Source organism: Sparus aurata, chromosome 4 (genome assembly GCF_900880675.1).
Source record: "Sparus aurata chromosome 4, fSpaAur1.1, whole genome shotgun sequence".
NCBI classification, from domain to species: Eukaryota; Metazoa; Chordata; class Actinopteri; order Spariformes; family Sparidae; genus Sparus; species Sparus aurata.
Window position 1 is genome coordinate 36,991,521 of NC_044190.1, and position 16,216 is coordinate 37,007,736.

The following is a 16,216-nucleotide window of genomic DNA, read 5'->3' on the forward strand; positions in this document are numbered from 1 at the left end:
AACCAGTGTCTTTTGAGTAGAGAGCTAAGAAGTCATTATAAAGTCCATTCTTTATTAAAATGTAATGTCAGGCTGATCGAAAGATCTAAGTTGTGTTTGCTTACTGATAAAATACAGTGTACAGTGAAAAGTCACGATATATTCACAATAACTTGTGTTTTCTCGCAGCACTGTAGCACTTTCTTGTGTTTTTATGTACTATTTTATTGCTTTGATGTAAAGCACTTTGGGTACCGTCCGGATATTGTAAAGGGCTATACAAATAAAATTTGATTGATTGATTGATTTGATAACTGCTATATTAAATAATAAATAATGATATTGTGTTAATAATGAACAATTAAGGATTGATGTTCAGTCTAGTGTATCTTTTGTTTAAATTCATCTGGTTGCCTTTTTAAAAGGAGGTGAGTAGTTAAGAGTAATTGTTCTTTTGCACATTGTGTTTTTTTTTATTATTTACAGTTATGGTTACGGACTCTCTCTTTCTCCCTGCACTTATATTTTGAGTCATTTATTTTCCCAAAAAGAGGCAAAACACACATTAAACAATGTTAAAGCATGAAACATTTATTAATGTTAATGCATTATTGACTCCTAACTTAAACATATAATAACAATATAAACCAGTGAAGCTAACAATAACAGCCTCAATTAAATATTCCACAAGAATCTGTGGGAACTGCATCAAAATGAATCTCATACTATTTCTGTGTGACTAGCAAACCATTTTTGGTTACCAAAGCCTTTAAATCACTAAATATTTATCTGTCTCTAAACTGAGTAAATAAATCTGTATATAATAACAAACACAGATGTGAATATATTTTTTTATTTGACAGCCCATTGCCAAAAAAGGCAAAGCACAGAAATCGCAGTGTCAACAAGAAAGCAGAAAAAATAATTAAGAAAAATAAGCACTGTCCATTAATTTGTCTCCTGTACATCAGTCTTAAAGCAATAGAGCATCTGTGCTGTGACACTGTGTTTACTCTCCTTCGCTTGCTGTTCCTTTACACGAGCACACATTTTATTAATCTTCATGTTCTTAAAAATACGCAGCAGAACATTAATAACACCAACTCTCTTCAGCACTGGAGTATTTTGTCATGTCCTCTTTCATCTCCACTGACCTCAGAGCAGCTCTCTCTTCAAAAGTAGCAACTGCTAATAAATGCAAACACAGAGAGGTACTTTACAGGTACTTCAGCCTTTTATTCAGGCATCCTTGAAATTCCTGGCACTCTCTGTCATTCAGTCTTCTTATCCAGCGTTGGCCTGATGAAGAAGGCCGGCCGTGAGCGGCAGCGGTAGCACAGAGCCTGAGGCACCGCAGCGTACAGGAGGTTGACCAGCAGGAAGAAAGGCTGGCTGTCGGCAGGCACTCTGTAGGAGAACGGCGTCCGTGTGTGGAGAGACGCACCGATGTGAGAGAACTGGGCCTGTGAAGAGAAGAGAAGCAAACAGTGATGACTAACAGCTTGACAGTTATTTGTCCGTCTTTGTCTCTTCTCTACAAAGTAATTTCTCTCTGTGTTATTTGCATCAGTGCTAAATTGTGTCCAGAAGTAAATCGTCTGATACCAAATCCTATTACTTGCTGTATCACATTCCTTTTTAGTAATCTTTGAAATATCTTGCATTCTCGTCAATGACATCACATTGTTTAAATTTTACCGTACAAACCGAAATAAAACATAAAACAATAAACTCAGGGTCCAACTGTTTCAGGGTGGATTATTCCTTTAAGAGATTTATTCTGCCACTCATCCACAAATATTTTTCGACTTAACATACCTGCTAATTACTGTTTCACAGAAAGTCACTGAGAAAAGACACATGACGTGTCTCATAGCAACCGCAGCTGTCAGAGCATCAGCCTTCCTATTTATAGTCCAGCTGAACAGCTGACATTTAAACGAATACCACCAATACCGCCATTCCTCCTGGTCTGAAGTCAGCTTCTGCCCTGATCCCCGCCGCTGAGTGACGCGTCGGCCTGCAGCTCACATACAATAGCTGCTTTGTGTTGTTGAGATGTGACTGCAGCTCAACCTGCTCCCACCACTCCTCACAGTTTCCATCTTTAGACGTAAACAGATAGTATATAAAGGATCTGGTGCAGACGATATGTGTTCATGCAGAGCCGCTGTTTGACTGCACTGAAGATGAATAACTTAAACAGAAACCAGTCTGAAACCAGTCGAGGAGAACTGCCATGACTGGGCCACATACACACCGGCAGTCCGGCACTGACTTATCTGTCAGGAACGATGATGTCATGTGGGAAAGGGAAAGATTTTGCACAGAATTCCCCTACAAGGAAGATTTTGTGTGACTGCAAATGATTAAAAACCCCTGCAGCCCGTCAGCTTGACATTTTATTTCTGGGGCTTGTAGGAGCACATTTGTTTATTGGTTTATTGTCCAAGTCCAATTGGGCATTCATTCCCCCTAGATTGACATGTTTTTTGTTTATTTTCTATGTAGGTTGGCCTGTAAGCATTTTACTGCCAGTACCATCACAAGGTGAAGACAAGCAGGACTCACCTTCAGCCTGAACATACAGTACGTAGATGCTGCCAGATTTAGTGAAAAAAAAAGGTTTCGTTCTCCGAGGATTAACCAGCAGGACGTACCTGTGCCAGAGCTCCTGAGTGTACAAGCGTGAGGTCTGGCATCCACTCACATCCTGGGACCACCAGCCCGTAGAGAGCCATGATGTAGTACGGTCCAGAGTACAGCATGCTCACCAGCATCTGAACAACATGGACACAGTTTGCTGCCTCAGGGTCTTTTTACATGACAGTGTTAGAAAACAAAGTTTAGTGTTTCAAACTCCTGACTTACCTGTACTTTAGGATAGGCCGAAGGGTCTTTCAGGTAAGGCTCGAACTGCCGCGCGTAGTCCTGACACCATCGGCTGGAACAGTCCAGAACAATCTAAAACACAAACACTCCACATAAAGAAAATATTCAGCGTGATCTTTGGGGACTTGCACATCTTCAGGCGTCTCACCAGGCCTCTGAAGACGCAGAAAGCAAAGGCGGGGATGAGGTAGATAATGAACAGCAGGTCCTGAGGTCTGCGGAGTAAACTTCTTCTTTCAGCCGCAGGGATGTTCTGAGAAAAGGAACAATCAAGAGGTTCAGTCGACGTTTGTATTTCTGGCCGTTAAGAATTGTTATTGCATCTACATTAAGCTGTAAACACACACACACACACGAAAAACAGAAGTATATGTACTCAAGTACTGTACTTTGAAAAATGTAGTGACTAGTCACTAGTCTGCAGATTGCATGCAGCATCAGCATCAAAAACTTTGCATTTGCTGATGTATAATAGTACATATATATCACACTTAAGAAATAAGCTTCATCATAAACACCATCAGTTTTGATCCTCACTTACTGTCAGCTGAACGTCCCTTGACGACGGCTGGCTGAAGATACGGAAACAGGCCCACACAGACAGTAAGATGTACAGCATGTGGAGGAGGAAGAGAGGACCGACGTGGGTTCCATATTTCCCTGAGAAAACGCAGAGCAAGAAAACATCAAGCAGACTGTTGGCAAGACACCAACCAAAACAACAAAAGTAGCAGGATTTACAGCAGAATGTGCATCTTTTTTTGCTGCGAGCAGCGGCTCTATAGGTCGCTCTGTCGCTCCACAAGAACTTCAACCAAACTCTCACAGCCACAGTTTTTGCTCTAGGAGGCTGAAATTTTGGCATGCAGGGTCGAGTGTGTTGTCAGTGGGAGTGGCCTAGCAAAAAGATGTGCCATTCTAATTAAAAAAATAATCAATATGAAGGCAGAGATTGAAGATGGGTAACGTCCAGGAAAGGGGGCCAGATGTAGGGAGGCAGGAGGTAGGAAATGGGCCATTGGCACCCCACTATACAGCCCTGGCCTTCATTGGTTTTAAGATGCAGATCACCATAACTCTGTTTCAATCATGAGCGTCCACTCTTGCGCAGCTGGTATTGTTTTCGCAACGCCTGTCTCTCTGTTGAAGTACAATTTTGACAATTGGCGTCATCCCACATCATGTTGTTGGGCCACATCTATATAAATATTTATGGAGACACAGATTGTTGCGGGAACTACCAGAGAAACAGTTCTGACTGCTCTGTCACATGTTTATATGTCTGTTTGTCTGTGGACAGATTACGTCGCCACAACCATGTGGGCTGCAGTCACAAAACTTTACTTGTGTAGTTGAGATTTTAAAAAAATTCTCAGGGGAAGTGTGTGCAGGGGGGTTACAGGGGCTACACCACAGCAGTCATCTATAAGCATCACATTATTTTTAGTGTACTTACCCACAGCATTCCCAAGAATGTAGACTATGGCACGCATGAGAAAGGATCCCACCCAATACAGTCCAATGGCTCGGTAACTGTCCCTGTGTAAACCACGCAACACTGCCATTGTCACAGCCAGAAGAGCACATTATCCAAAGAGACAGACAGACAGACAGACAGGCAGACAGACAGACAGGCGTGAGGCTCTTACCCCCAAGTAATGGCAGCAATCATGAGCAGATACATGAGATAGTGCACACAGCCGTCCCAGTAGGAGATCATGTGCCCGTGTGCTGTATTGATATGTGGATCTGCCTGAAACACAGGTTGGATTGATCAGTCATAAGTCTGCAGGCTCATACAGACAAGTCCCAAACAGGCCTCACACAACACAACACAACACAACACAACACTTGCCACTTTGAGGTAAAACGTCACAAATCCATCCACGATGTTGTCCTGCTCCAGCCCGATGATCAGATTCACCACGCTGAAGGAGGCGTACGCTGCGTACACTGCACAGACAGACGCACACATTTGATTTTGTTTCAGCTCGGTGACAAAAAACTGTTCACGCCTCGACGCAAACATGTGCTTCATATCATGCTGTTAAAGGTGCACTATGTTGTTTTGGGGATTTTATGCATTAAAAAACAAATAAACAAACACTTTCTGTTTTCATCAAACTGACCTTAAAGGACAGATGTTTACCTGTGGCGGACCCTGCCACCTTTCTAGCTTTAAACAGCGTTCTTGGGAGCTGAACACCTTATTTATTCCCTCATGGACGTGTGTTTGTATTATAACCTCATTAATATTCTAAATATTATATATCTGAGTTTGAATTCAATCTCCAGAAACTACACAGTGCCCCTTTAACATTCAACTCCACAAGATGCTATTAATAAAACACCTCACACATGGACAATAACCTCCTCAGAGCTTCAATATGCTGATGTTTTAATACATTTGTTGGATTCCTACCATAGAAGAGAGGATCTACTGGAGCCTTCCTCTTCAGCATAAAGTGTCCTGAAACGACCAGGATGACGACTGTTGTGCAGCCAGCGAAGAAGAAAGCTTCAGCACTTCATGTGGAGGAGGAGAGAAATATGACTTTTTCAAATTATGGCAGTTGTAGCTGAGGAATTAAAGATATCAGCTGTCACTCACCTGTTGCTGTAAATGAGGGAGTTGAACAGGTAGCAGATGGGGATGGACATCAGGGAGAGCACGAACACCCCGGTGCCTGCAGACGCGCTCATCGCGGGACCAGCTTTGGATTTGATTAATCTTGTTCCAGAACTGAGAATATAAAAAAAAATAAAAAATCTGATTCAGCTGCAGAAAACTCTCGTGTTGAGTCCGGAAGTCATATTTCAGTGACTGGGAGGGGGGGAAGAGTCCAACAGTGGAGACAACAAGCCACAAAGTTGCAGCTCAGCTCCGCCGTGCAACATGCTCCGTCTTGTTCTGCTCGACTTTCTCGCTTCAACTCCCTCTCTACCTCCTACCTACTGTCACACACACACACACACACACACACACACACACACACACACGCACACACACACACAGACACACACACACACACACACACACACACACACACACACAATCTGCTTATCTAATAGACAGCCTTGAGTTACAGCTGAATACTGAACATTTGTCATCCTTATTATTACTATTATCATTATCTATAAATAGGCTGTGACGTGTTTATGCAACGCAGACTGACACCCAGCGGTCAGTTGCAGCAGGGAGGATAAAGGCCAAATATTTTTTAATTCTAATAAACAAATAATGTGCATTATATAAGGCAATATTAACACTAAAAAAATTAAACTGAAATCTAGAATCCATCATTTTAAGATTTTACATTTTACTGCATGTCTTTAAAGCAACATTATGTAGAAATTGGCATTTTGTACGATTAGGCACCCCCGCACCATTTAATGTGTCATAAACACAGATCCCAGGTCTGTAACAATTGTCAGCTGTAATGTAATGTTTATATTTTACATGTATGCATTTACTGCACGTGTTGATCAACCAATCGCCCTGAGCAACTATCAGATCTGATATTCAGCATTTCTCTGATTATTACTATCAGTGTTTTTTTATCTGATTGTGGATAAAAATAGATTAATTTAAACATGCAGTCATTTGGCTCTGATGGAGCATGTAATCTGAAAAGTAAGTAGAATATAAATCTAATTAATGTTGTGAGAAAAAGTACAATATTTGCCACCAAAATGAAATAGAGTGGAAGTATGAAGTACCAGAAAATGGAAATAATCAAATAAAGTACTTTAAATTTTAACTTTAAACTTTTTAAATTTAAAAATTTAAAAATAAATTAATAATAATAATAATAATAATAAATGTGTGTGTGTGTGTGTGTGTGTGTGTGTGTACATACAGTATATAACTTATTATGGCAAAATTGTATCTTCACAAATGCTAATTAACAATTAAAAAAATGCCTAATATAATATATAGGCATGCACATAATATATTAAATTTTTCCTCTGTCTAGTCTTGTTGTTGCACCCTTGTCTTGTTTGTTTGATTCTTTTGACTGTACCAATAAAGTTAAATGAAAAAAATGTTTTGAAGGCACAGCGCGCATGCGTCAGTTGTGTACAGACGCAGCTAGCAGGTAACGTTAGCTAAACATCAAAGAGCGATGGCGTCTGCTGCGATGGATACCACGTAAATACAACAGCAGCGTGCGGTACGGTTGGTGTGTGTTCGTGCGTCAGTGACGGTCCTTTGTTGAAGCAGAAGCAGAAAAGAAAAGTGAGCCGTCATGGCGACTGGGAGCGGCGGCAGCGTCGGTGGCGGCTTAGCGTCAAACCATGACGGTCAGGAGGCAGCATCCAACTCGGCTCAGCCCGGAGCCGCGGCGGTGCTGTCCAACGTGCAGCAGCCAGCCTCCGGCCCTGCCCGGTCCGCCTCCCCGCCCGTCCTCGGCCTGCAGCGGGAGCCCATGTACAACTGGCAGGCGACGAAGAGCTCCCTGAAGGAGCGCTTCGCCTTCCTCTTCAACAACGAGCTGCTCAGCGACGTCAGGTTCATAGTCGGGAAGGGCAGACAGGCCCAGAGGATACCGGCCCATAAATTCGTCCTGGCCGCGGGCAGCGCCGTGTTCGATGCCATGTTCAACGGAGGCATGGCCACCACCTCCACGGAGATAGAGCTGCCCGACGTGGAGCCGGCTGCCTTCCTCGCCCTGCTCAGGTACCGAAGGACAGGTGATCACAAAGGGGGGGCCACAGTCAAGATAGTGCAGTCGGTCAGTGTGGATGTCAACAGAGGGGTTAAATCTGAAGGAAGCTGTGATTTGGTGACAAATACATGTGAGCACCATGACAGGAACGGTGATTAAAGCCCTCAGATCATTACAGACACTCCCACGTACAGAGGCTTTAGCTCACAGCTCAACCAATCAGTCCATTAATGGATTAAAAGTTCATAAAAAGGCGAAAGTAATCATCAATTTCAAGCTAAAATTACACAATCTTTGATTTAAGCCTTAAATGTGACTTTTCTTGTGATAGTGATCGTGTGTATTATTAACTGAATATATAAATAGATATTTTATTGGAAATTTTGCATGAACGCCTCTTGATTAGTGACATTAAATTAGTATGACTGATTCCTTTTTTATATTACAAAACAGATATGACAGTGTAATATTCACGACGCTCCTGATGTCCAGGTAAATGTGGGCTGTTGAACAAATTGTGAGAAAAACAACTACAGTAAAGTCTGTCTGCATGTTTAATTTAGCTTATACAGCTCAAATACACACCTAAATAAATAATATATAACATAAATAATTAATTTATGACAGCCAGACCAAATTAAGAGGTTTATCCTGACCAAAATGGTGTCGGCTGAAGCTTTAACTCATTACTCTGATTACATTAAATATTGTTTATGAATCCCTTCAGATTTATATTTTAACATATATTAATATTAGCTGTAGAAACTGGCAGGTTTACTGGTATAAGAGAATAGTCCACCTCATGAGTTTAATCAGTCATTATGTGACTATTGACACTGATAAATAAAAAGTTCCCCTGGATGAATAGTTATAAGACACTTGAGCTGTGCTTTAAGAAGAAGAAGTTTCATTCCAATCGATATTATATCAATTCTTTGGACAATGATATGACATTTGCCGATATCGCAAAGTAGATCCCAAAGAAATACAGACTAAAATCAGCAGATTTATGATATAACTCAGGCGTTGTGTGATAAGGGAAGAAGAGAACAATACAATAAATCTGATGAGACGTTTGATCCCAATTTTCAAACGCTATTTTTGACAGCGAGTCCCAGAAAAATATAAAAAGACACTCTGCACTATAAATTCCCTTTTTTAAAGATGTTTCTGTGTCAAATATAGTTGCCAAACCTTTCTGATTCATTCTGCAGATAACAACATGTGAACCTGAGTTTTCACATTGTTCTGTTTTCCTCTCTCCAGGTTCCTGTATTCTGACGAGGTCCACATCGGTCCCGAGACTGTGATGACGACTCTGTACACGGCGAAGAAGTACGCCGTCCCGGCTCTGGAGGGTCACTGTGTTGAGTTCCTCACCAAGCACCTCAGAGCCGACAACGCATTCATGCTCCTCACTCAGGTACTTAAATACTTGATATTTCACATTAAACAACTTTAAGTGCATCTTTTTAGTTTCACACCTTTAAATTTACGACGGCTTCGCGAGGTTTTGAGTTCCTGAGACTCTTTGTGATGATCAAAACCTTGAACAATGATATTTGACGGCAGTATTTCTCTCCAAAATGGTGAAATGTTTGTTGGAATAAATCACTGACCCTTACTGTGATCAGTGTTCACTGGATTCTACTTTCTCCCAAAGAAATAGTCCCTCTAAAAACTGTTGATATTGATTTCTGGTGATTATCCAGAGCGACTGGGACATAAACTCTGGAAATTCACATTGCTGTTGAGTTTCACGTGTCATATTTTGATGCTTTTACAGCCAAAGAAAATTCCAGTTAACCTCATTTGTGTTTGTGAATGTAACAAATTTGTGGTTATCCTCAAACCTCAGCGATGAAAATTGAAACTCACGTCTTGGCCCGACACCTCAAGTGGAAAGTGAGAAAACATATTCTCAGTAGACACAAAAATAAGAGCATTTAGTGGAGAAGGACTGGAGGGGTTTTATAACAGATTGTTCTGATTTTTAAGGTAGTTACAGATTTAATTTTCTGATCTGCTGGAGCCGGTCTGAAAGCAGCCGTCACAGCGGAGGAGAAAGCCATTTTTCTGTCTTTATGTCGACTCCAGACTTCTTTCAGCCGGTGACGGTTGAGTTTTCATGACATTAGCTGTTCTATTTTTGGTTTGTGCTGCCGTTTGTTTGGGTTCAGCGTTTTGTTCTGCCTTCAGGCTGCATGTTCAGCTGATTTATGATCAAAAAACGCTGCTTTTGTCTCGTCTCAACCACCCAAAGCTATCCAGAGAAAACACTTTCCCAGCAGGTTACTCTAATCGTCAGTGTGATTGTTGCCCACTCGTTTTGATTTCATTAACATTTTATGGAGTTTTGTGATATTTTCTGTCAAAAGACCTCATTTGTCAGACTTGAATATAGATTTTCCACATTAGGTTATATATGTTTGGGTTTAAACTAAAGACTTTTCTCAAAAATGCCAGTTTTCACATCCTCACAGCATCCACCAGCAAATGTTTGATATTTTGCTATAAATAACTGTTGCCAAACTAATAATCGTCACAGCTCTCGACAGAATGCAAGATATGGAAAATTCTACATGAATCGTTTCTTAGACTGAACCTTTTATTTCTCTCAACATGTTTTTGGTTGATGTTATACTGCAGTAGTAAATAAAGAAGCCATTTCTTTTCTTTCCACAGCATTTTTAAAAACGTAGCAGTTCTCCTGTGGTGCATCTAAAGCAAAGATGTATTTTAATGACTCTGAACTTGACAGAAAATTAATGACTTGAGACATGAAGACCCAGATTATGTTTTAGTTTGTTCTTTTGTTTAGTTTTTTTGTCTGGCTGTCAGAATTTTAGTGGTTTAAAGTGTTGGGAGGAAACAAATGAAATAGATGCACGTTGAGAAAAATATTTTTTTAACTCGATATCATCTGTAATGCAAATTCAATTAATTGCCATATTAAGTTAGATCGGTGGCTGAAGTTAGTAGGTAGTCCATGAAACATTTCTGGAGCTTCACTTCAGAACAGCAGCATTCTACTTAACAACTACAAAAACAAAAACTAATATGAAGTGGCTCCATACAGCTCGTCCAGCATAATCCAAGTCTCAGGAAACCAACAAATTGATATAGAAAGACGTCATTTTACCTCTTTTTTAAGATAAAATCCTCACTGTAGCTGCTGAGCTAAAAGCTTCCGGAGACTTGGATTAAGGCGGACGAGCTGCATGAAGCCATTTTATGATTTGGGTTTGTTTTTGTTGTTGTTTTTTATATTTTAAAGCAAATCCCCAGCTACTTAATTTGTTAAGTTGTTGTAAAGCTCCAGAAATACGAACCTTTACCTGGTTTTCAATCAGCGTGAGGGAAGAAGTTAATGACTGGATGTTAATTTTGGTTTTCTTTTAACTAAGGACTCGATTGACTTGATTTGCACAAGAAGAAGATGAGTTTAGACTTGTACCACATGATTTTAATCACATGTATGATGTACATGACCAGTGTTGACAAATAGATAATTATTTGTCTTTCTTTGTTCTTTGATTACAGGCAAGATTATTCGATGAACCTCAACTTGCCAGTCTCTGCTTAGACACTATAGACAAAAGCACTGCAGACGCAATAAACGCAGAGGGCTTCACAGACATTGACCTCGGTATGTGCGGCTTCTTTCACGTTTCCTTCTCTGCAGCCTGTTTGGGATGTGACATGATAAATATTCTGTGTGTTTGTATGCGCAGACACCTTATGTGCAGTGCTGCAAAGAGACACACTCAGCATCAGGGAGAACCGCCTGTTCGGGGCGGTGGTACGCTGGGCGGAGGCCGAGTGTTACAGACAACAGCTTCCCCCGACCTCGGAGAACAAACAGAAGGTTCTGGGTAAAGCCCTCCCGCTCATCCGCTTCCCGCTCATGACTGTTGAGGAGTTCGCTGCAGGTAAGCACATCACAGAGATATCGTTTGTCATGCTGCGGTGGTGCTTTTTTTGTTTTGTTTTTCTCTTTCAACACTATACTGACTAATTCAGACATAACTAAACATACTGTCCATACAGCTCAAACCACAGAAACCAGCTTGATATTCTTTCTTGTGCAACAGGGCCTGCCCAGTCTGGAATATTGTTCGATCGGGAGGTGGTAAATCTGTTTTTACACTTTACAGTAAACCCCAAACCACGGGTCGACTACATTGACAGGCCCCGCTGCTGCCTCAGGGGGGAGGAGTGCAGCATTAATAGATTCCAGCAGGTTGAGAGTCGATGGGGGTACAGTGGTACCAGCGACAGAATCAGGTGAGTTCGCCGACGTCAGCTGCTGATCTGAGCTGCGAAACTGAATTTAAGTCGCGTTATTTAATTCTAATGTTCTCTCTCTGTCTGTCTGTCTTCTCTCTCTTTAGATTCAATGTTAACAAAAGAATATCCATAGTGGGTTTTGGCTTGTATGGTTCAATACACGGGCCCACTGACTATCAGGTCAACATACAGGTAACTTGATGGAAAACTAACATTTCTAATATCATCAATACAGAAACCCTGAGAAGGGAAGTGAGAAAAAAAAATGTTTTCGTGACTTAAGAACAGCTGAAAAAAAAATCTAATTTCCCTAAATTCTTTCATCAAGTGTCCAAAATACACTAATGACTCACCGGCCAAGCTGACTGGAAACTAAGCACATTTTTTTTTTTAACCATCCAAAAATACTGATTTTATTTTTATAGAAGCGTTAAAACCTTAAAGCCTTATATTGTGATTTTACCATGATTAGAAATGATGTGGTGAAAGATCAAGAAATTAACGTAACCTTAAAGTCCGACCCACGTTTCATGTTTTTGTTACTTCGGTACATTTAATCCGGTTAGTTTTGGTTTCGAATTTTTGGTGTGAGAAGCTGCTCTCTGACACAGTAGAAAATTAAAACACTTGAGGGGAGCAGGTGAACGATCGGCTAGTCATCACTTCCTGAGGTGTTTTCTGTGGCATCAGTAGAAGCTCTTGAAGTTGAAGTTGGAGAAGATTCAACCACATCAACTTTGAGCTTCTTGGGCAGACCCAGATTGCTAATCAGGTCGTCATAAAAGGGAAATTTGTCCTCTCGTTAGTCGACGCAGTGCCTTTTCTCGTGGCAGCACACACCTTTGTAAACTGCTGCAGTTTCTTTATCTTCAGGTCACATCATTCTCCGATCCTCTTTCATCCTCGAACACAACACTTGAATGGTCCTGGTGTTTTTTCCAGATGACTCTTTATAAAGTCGTCAGATCAAATGCCAGTTAAACATTTTCTCTCCTCTCCCCAGTGAGCTCCAGCAGCTCGTTTTGTTTTGGTACGTTGTTTTTCTTTTTTCCGATTCTGATCCAAAATAATGTTTTCACGCTAGAAATTAACTGAACCGATGTTCAGTTTGATCCAAACCGAGATGACCACTTTTAGGTCAGACTACTGTTGGGCTGTTTGGTGAAGACTGTGGGGAGAGTCCAGACCGAACAAGCTACGTGTGAAAGCAACCGAAGAGAAAATTTAAAGTCCCCATGTCAAACTCCAACACAGAGAACGGTGCTCCCATATGGGACAACAGAGTTTTTTATAGTTGATGGAAAAAATTTCTTCCACTCAAAACACAATCTAACAGTTTAGATTTGACTCAGAATGGATCACCAGGATTGTATTTTTCTCCTGTGCCTCTCAGGGCTTCTGTACATCAGTGTGTTTGTGATGGAGAGTGAATTTGTACCAATACAACAGCAGGTTTGATACCTAAATAAACATGTAATTATTGAGCTTGCTTTGCTTCCTTTAAGAAATGTAATTATGTCTTTGATTTTGCCATTTCGCAAAAAAAACTCAGAAGCAACGCAAAAATTAAAATTTAAAAAACCTAAAACATTTGAAAAGCAAAATGTGTCTGATCAAAAATATTTGACTAAATCTTATTTACATTTCTTCAATTCAATCTTCAATCTTCAATCTTCAATCGGCCCCCTGGGAACAATTTTTGAATTGAATTGAATTGAATTACATTTGATGGCCGGGCTGATAATTGACATTGTGAAATCTTCTCTCCAGAGTATTTGGCACCAAAAAAAAATAAAGAAATATATTTGAAAAACTCAACAGTACTTTTTCTTTTCAACAATCATGACCCGGCCTCTAAAGATAATCCACAGATTTAACTGTGAGCAGTTTCATGTCGGACTTCATCATTAAAACACTGTTTTGAGACGCATTTTACCTTTTTATAAAATAGTTGCAGTTCTTGTGATTTGGATATTGCACTTGGTCAAATTTCAATTATTTTACGGTTAATTGTGCAGCCCTAATGATTCATTAGATAGAGATTAATAGGTGTTAAGCGAGCAGGTGAGTCTGCAGATTTGTGGCGGTAAAGTACTTCCACAAACTGCTTCTCAGATGTTTTGGTGTTGTTACTGTTTGTTCGGCTCGCTCACATTGAGATTAGTTTACTGATAGGACAGTGGGGCCAGAGGTCAAGCTGATAATGATGTTTTAGAGCGCAATCTGCTGGATCACAAGGTATATTACAACAAGCTACACTTCGAATATAAACTTTTCACTTCACATCCAAGAAAAACGTGACAACCCTACAATACACCTACCAGCAGCATCTGAACAGGTGCATCTACGTGCAGGCTAGCTAACTGAGCTAGCTAACTGAGCTAGCTAACTGAGCTAGCTAACGTTTCGTCTCACTCGAGCAAGATACGGCAAATGTTTATATCCCGTGCTGTCATGAACGTCTGTGAGTAGATGCAGCTTCCTTTTCTGGTATGGACAGAAAATAGTTCTTATATAAAACTGCTCACAACAAGCTCTGTGGATTCTCTTCGAGAAACCCGGTCATGATTTCTGGAAAGAAACATCACTGTTGAGTTTTTCAAATGTATTTTGTTTTTTGTGCTTTGAGTACCACAAGCTGAGAGCCGTCTCGTTCCATTATATTGAAGAGAAAGCAGACAAAACAAACCAAAACAATTAAATCAAGATAAATAAATCAGGCTACAAGTCAGAGGAAAAAGATGTATTTGTGGTTTTGGGGTGAACTGTCTCTTTCACAGTTTCATGTTAACATTTTTCTCTTCTGCAGATCTTAGAGAGCGACAAACGCATCACACTGGGTCAGAACGACACAGGATTCAGCTGCGACGGCACCGCAAACACATTCAGAGTGATGTTCAAGGAGCCTGTGGAAATCTTACCCAGTGTCAGTTACACTGCATGTGCCACCTTAAAGGTCAGTCTGAACTTTAAAACTTAAAATATGTCCGAAAGTGCATAAATGAACCCAGGCTGGCTTCAACCTTTCGCCTGCCTTTTTTTTTTTTTCTTTTCACACCTCAGGGCCCGGACTCCCATTACGGCACAAAAGGGCTGAAGAAAGTGACCCAGGAATCGGCAACGGGGACCAAGACGACGTTTTTCTTTTTTAGCTCACCTGGAAATAACAACGGTACGTCAGTGGAGGACGGCCAGATACCAGAGATCATCTACTACACCTGAACTGAACACGGTGTCATGCAGGTACACTGAACCAGGGACACCTCAGACTGCTGGGAAGACTGGACCGCTGGAGATATACGTAGTGCCTCACGATCCCTCGGAATAAAGAATGTGTGTGTGTGTGTGTGTGTGTGTGCTGGATGTGTGTATCTGTATATAGATTAGTTGTGTACAGACATGATCAGGAATGTGTGAACAGGTCGGGGTTGTGGGAGCGTCACAGCTCTGGTGTGAAACTAGTTAATCGGGCATAAACTCACATCAGTTGTAAGTGATCTGGTGTCGTGTCTGCGTGTCGTTATCAGCCAGCTGCCGGCGCTGCAGGAGTTCATCCTCGATGCCATTTCACTTTGTTAGTTGTCAGTTTTTGCTGATACATTAACTGACAGTATAATATTTGCATATTTTTTTTATTTTATCGTGCACTGTTATCATTTATTCAGCAGGTGTCTTTGGTTTTTGTTTTGCATCGTATTAAAGATCCATGTGTGTCATGTAACTTTGCCAGTGGTACATGTTGTAACTTATGACTTCATGTTTGCTCTGCACGTCATTAAAATGTAAAAAAAACAAACAAAACAGAAACAAAACAACGTTCCAGGACTTCATGGTGAAATAAATGAAAATAAAAAATGTCTATTTTGAGCTTTTTGGCAATAAAATGTGGTCATAGTACGATTGTTTCCTCTGATAAACTCCAGATGAAGCTGAAGTTACGAAAATCATCAATGAAAAGCTTCTAATCAGTGATGAATGTAACTAAGTACATTTACTCGAGTTCTGCACATAAGTACAATTTTAAGGTATTTCTACTTGTCAAGTATTTACATTTTTAAACTACTTTATAATTCCACTCAGCTACATTTTGGAGACAAACAACATATTTTTTACTCGACTGCATTTATTTGGTAACTTTAGTTACTTTTCAGATTAGAGTAGTTCAATTTCAGAATAATTTATTCCAATATTCTATCATTTATTAATCAGATAATGATCTGATAATCAGTCTCTCCATCACACAATATATACAAACAATTAAAATATTTCTAATATACTTTAACTTTTTACTCGAGTACCTCTAAAATCAGATACTTTCAGACTTTTACTCAAGTAAAATTCTGAGGTACTTCTATTTTACTTGACTATTCCCATTATCTGCTACT

At 40.3% G+C, this 16,216-nt stretch overlaps 2 protein-coding genes across 3 annotated transcripts; one reads left to right on the forward strand and one right to left on the reverse strand.

Moving 5' to 3' along the window:
- Nucleotides 1–818: 818 nt before the first annotated feature.
- LOC115580600 (transmembrane 6 superfamily member 1) lies at nt 819–5,864 on the reverse strand. Its single transcript, XM_030415138.1, has 10 exons — nt 5,483–5,864; nt 5,294–5,397; nt 4,727–4,824; nt 4,521–4,624; nt 4,328–4,410; nt 3,413–3,531; nt 3,020–3,124; nt 2,851–2,943; nt 2,640–2,759; nt 819–1,442 (listed from the first exon to the last, which is right to left on the reverse strand). The coding sequence occupies exons 1-10, from the start codon at nt 5,572–5,574 to the stop codon at nt 1,251–1,253; spliced, it is 1,110 nt and encodes a 369-aa protein (XP_030270998.1). The 5' UTR covers nt 5,575–5,864; the 3' UTR covers nt 819–1,250.
- Nucleotides 5,865–6,919: 1,055 nt separating this feature from the next.
- Nucleotides 6,920–15,728, forward strand: LOC115580599 (BTB/POZ domain-containing protein 1). Of its 2 annotated transcripts, none has more exons than XM_030415136.1 (8): nt 6,920–7,552; nt 8,808–8,964; nt 11,085–11,190; nt 11,276–11,473; nt 11,636–11,828; nt 11,936–12,023; nt 14,641–14,787; nt 14,895–15,728. In XM_030415136.1, exons 1-8 carry the CDS (start codon nt 7,122–7,124, stop codon nt 15,051–15,053), a joined length of 1,479 nt encoding a protein of 492 aa, XP_030270996.1. In that variant the 5' UTR covers nt 6,920–7,121; the 3' UTR covers nt 15,054–15,728. The 2 variants fall into 2 exon arrangements, with proteins under 2 accessions (XP_030270996.1, XP_030270997.1); XM_030415137.1 differs by having other exon boundaries at nt 6,921–7,552; nt 11,699–11,828.
- Nucleotides 15,729–16,216: the final 488 nt, after the last annotated feature.

Bases quoted from the DNA above. Each gene is read 5' to 3' on its own strand.
- LOC115580600 (XM_030415138.1), bottom strand. From the start codon at position 5,574: ATGAGCGCGTCTGCAGGCACCGGGGTGTTCGTGCTCTCCCTGATGTCC. The intron at 4,625-4,726 runs GCAAGTGTTGTG...CCTGTGTTTCAG, and splicing joins TGACGTTTTACCTCAAAGTG to GCAGATCCACATATCAATAC. The intron at 2,760-2,850 runs GTAAGTCAGGAG...CATGTTGTTCAG, and splicing joins CGGCCTATCCTAAAGTACAG to ATGCTGGTGAGCATGCTGTA.
- LOC115580599 (XM_030415136.1), top strand. From the start codon at position 7,122: ATGGCGACTGGGAGCGGCGGCAGCGTCGGTGGCGGCTTAGCGTCAAAC. The intron at 8,965-11,084 runs GTACTTAAATAC...CTTTGATTACAG, and splicing joins CATTCATGCTCCTCACTCAG to GCAAGATTATTCGATGAACC. The intron at 11,191-11,275 runs GTATGTGCGGCT...TTGTATGCGCAG, and splicing joins CTTCACAGACATTGACCTCG to ACACCTTATGTGCAGTGCTG.